We start from the raw sequence: 3,696 nt of genomic DNA, 5'->3' as shown, positions 1-3,696 counted from the left end.
AAAAAAAAAAAAAAAAAAAAAAAAAAAACTTCAATTAAATCCCCCAAATCCAGAGCTTTGCAATAAATATATAAGTAAATTCCCAAATATCCATGCTGAAAGTTTAAGAGAAATGTTAGCTGATAATTACAGAAATACAACTTTTCCTTAGCTTTATAGTCACCTAGAAACAAAGACTGTTTCTAATTTTTAGACAGACTCTGCTAAGAACCTTACAAGGAGAGGCTTGTAAATAAGTATGGCAAGGTTCATCGGCAGCGCTGGGCTTGCCCACATCACCCCTGTGATGAACAGTAACGCCATTGTGTAAATGCTCACCAACAAAGTATTACAGGAATTTTCCTGTTTAGACATACCATATTTCCTTTCAAACAATTCTTCAACTTGTTTACGCAGATCAGTGATGCGAGCATTCCATTTCTCTGAAAATTGAGCAAAAGTGAATTCTCAATAAGAAGTCCCTACTGTTGGGGGTGGCCCCAGGGTTTTGAGATGACCAAACATGTAATGACTAATTTTCTACATTTCGACATCCCAACTGTCCATCTCATTTTACTGCTTTCCAAAGAACTTTCCCCTTTTTTGGTAGTTTTTGGAATTACCAGATTGGTACAAAAGTAACCGTGGCTTTTGCCATGACTTTTAATAGTTTCATGGGAGACTATAAGAGAAGTTTTAACATTTAGCACCTCTTTTTAGCCTTTTGATTTCTGAAAAGCGGGAGGGCAGAAAAGATCAATCAAATTAAACACGACAAAAGGAAAGCCATGATAAAGAGGGGTCTTTTGGCAAACTTCCTAAAACATGTCTTAGTTGTGTGGAAATAAGACTTTACAGATACAGAATTGCAACTTAGAATGCTAAAAACAGGCTGGGTGCAGTGGCTCACGCCTGTAATCCCAGCACTTTGGGAGGCCAAAGCGGGCGGGGCATCTGAGGTCAGGAGTTCGAGACCAACCTGGCCAACATGGTGAAACCTCATCTCTTCTAAAAATACAAAAATTAACCAGGCATAGTGATGGGAGCCTGTCATCCCGGCTACTCGGGAGGCTAAGGCAGGAGAATCACTTGAACCCAGGAGGCAGAGGCTGCAGTGAGCCAAGATCGTGCCACTGCACTCTAGCCTGGGCAAAAGAATAAAACTGTCTCAAAAAATCATAATAATAAAAAATAACATAAACATATAAAAATAGTACAAAAATTCAATTCATATCCAGTCATTGTGACTACGACAGTAGAATATTAAAATATGATTTCTAAAATGTATACAAGCTTAATGTTCTATTTATTCAAAAGATGGATCATAACATAATTTGCCACTAATATCTCATTCAGTCCCTTCCTAGGACACATCATCCATTGGGAGCTCACAGATGAGCAGCCTGAGTGACACGGAGCAAAGGGTGAAACAGTTCTACAATAAAGGTTCCAAAGCTAAGAGAAATAACTAAATGACTAAGTCTTTAGCACTAATCTTGGGCCAAATAATTAATATCGGACGGGACAATGTCCTACGCTTTGGTAAATCCAGACTATGCTTAAACAATGCCTGTTATGTGACTTTCAAAATGCTCCTGGCTTTCCAAAGATGAGATTATAATGCAGTTAACGCAGGCTAACTAGCGCATTTCCCCCTGCAGAGCGTGTTGCAACTTTTATCCGTCACACCGAGAGCCCAGAAGATGAAGGAAAAGGTCACGTATTTCACTGGGAACTTACCAAAGTTGAACTCCCTGACTTTCCGCTTCCCTGCATTGGCGGGTTCTGGGACTGGTGGCTGCGGCAGCTCGTTGGTCTTTGGTCTCTTAGAAGGTGGAGAATAATCATCATCTTGAAAAAGAAATTGGTCATTACTGAAGGAACTGTCTTAAGAGTTACAGCCACCTCCTGGTCAATTCCCTACATTCAAAAGGTGAGTGGGGCTTTAGAGCTGTCTTGAGTATCAATAGTTGTATCTGTACTGTGAGCCTTAGCAGACTTTTTCCTGGTCACATCTGAAATTTTATTTGTTTGGGATGTGTTCAAGTAATACTGCTTTTTCCTGTCTTTCTTCATTATTTTTTAGTTTGCTTCATTTGAATTGTCATTATAAACTTCCCCTTCTCAAATAACTTCCAAATAGCTGTCAAGAACTATATTCTAAGACTTTGAGGAAAAATCTTGTAATGAAGATAGCCACCTAAAGTTATACAAATAAGAAAAGGGGGATTAATAAAAGCTTAGATGGAAAAGATATTTAAGCTTATACAAAATGTAAGCATACATAAGCAAGGGAAATTGGATAACTGTATGTTCAAATATTTTTTTTTCTTTTTGAGACAGAGAATTGTTCTGTTGTCCATGCTGGAGTGCAGTAGCGCAATCGTGGCTCACTGCAACCTCCACCTCCTGGGTTCAAGCAATTCTCATGCTTCAGCCTCCCAAGTAGCTGGGATTACAGGTGCCCACCACCATGCTCAGCTAATTTTTGTATTTTTTGGTAGAGATGAAGTTTCATCATGTTGGCCAGACTGGTCTCGAACTCCTGGCCTCAAGTGATCCACCCACCTTGGCCTCCCAGAATGCTGGGATTACAGGTGTGAGCCACCACGCCTGGCCTGTTCAAATACTTTTAACAAGTGCAAAATGAATGGGTTTAAAGAAATAGGGCTGCATTATTATGAAACAGATACTGTTGATTCAGTCACCAGAGAGCCTGTGTATAAAGGAGCAGTCCGCTATTCAAGCGTAGCACACACTCTAGTCAAGACAGCTGTCCTGAGAGTTCCATGCTCATTTCCTTGTGGACACACCAGTAACTCACTCTGCTGTGACGCTTCAATACGCCTGATGTTACCGTTAGAGACCTCTGGGTCAAACCAGCTGCCACTGTCATCTTCCAGTCCCCCAGAATGTCAGGTAACATGCTATTAATACTGCTCGAGCATCATCCATTAAATACTGAAACATCATTTTAAGAAATGTTTTTTTAAAAACAAATGTGGCATGGCAAAGAAACTAATTACTGCGTTAAAGACAGTACCACAGGAAAGAAAGACCACCCGAGAACAGTCAGCTGTCTTTTTAGATGGGTATATTGTTATGCTTATTTTACAGCTAAAGAAACGGGCTTGGGAATGTTATTTGATTGAACTGTGTTGCCTCTTTGGACAGTGCAGCTGAGATCAGACTGCGCGTGCGTGTGACTCTACTGGCCTACCAGGGTGCTTCTCATAAAGGTAAGACATGCGAATTTGGCCTAATGTACAATCTTGCCCCGGGCAGCACTGGGTCATGCCTACAGATAACTTCTATGTTCCTCAAGGGAAACCTTAAGGGAAGGTGAAAATGCTTCTAGAAGGCGACTGGACACCAGCGCCCCTGCTTACTGCCGTTGAGCTCTTCCTCTAGGGCCAACAGTGACCTGAAATTATTGGCTGACTGTTCCAGTCAACTGGGGGAAATGGTACCAAGGTCACCAACATCACACAATTCACTTGAGGACCTATTTACGTGCTTAGAAAGACAAAACTGCTTTTGTAAAGGAAGCAAAAAACCATATTTCAGAAAACCATAATCACCGTAACAACTAATGACTATAAAATGTTGATGTGTTGAATGGTACTTTAGAAAAACATGTTCAAATCTAGGGAAAAGATTTCTGATAGAAAACTATCCATCCATCCATCTATCCATCCATCTATCCATCCATCCATC

General features: G+C 40.6%; 1 protein-coding gene across 1 annotated transcript in view; it reads right to left on the bottom strand.

Moving 5' to 3' along the window:
• The window catches only part of GTF2I (general transcription factor IIi), a 111,286-nt gene that overhangs the window by 37,792 nt on the left and 69,798 nt on the right, over positions 1-3,696 (bottom strand). The window contains exons 12-13 of the mRNA XM_037743774.1: positions 1,720-1,830; positions 357-422 (exon numbers count right to left, since the gene is read on the bottom strand). Of these exons, the coding sequence (XP_037599702.1) occupies positions 357-422; positions 1,720-1,830 (177 nt within the window). The remainder of the gene's footprint in view (positions 1-356; positions 423-1,719; positions 1,831-3,696) is intronic.

This window comes from Cebus imitator, unplaced genomic scaffold (assembly GCF_001604975.1).
Source record: "Cebus imitator isolate Cc_AM_T3 unplaced genomic scaffold, Cebus_imitator-1.0 Scaffold153, whole genome shotgun sequence".
Taxonomy (NCBI): domain Eukaryota; kingdom Metazoa; phylum Chordata; class Mammalia; order Primates; family Cebidae; genus Cebus; species Cebus imitator.
The sequence above is the reverse complement of the archived record's forward strand: the minus strand, read 5'-3'. Positions and strand labels throughout refer to the sequence as shown.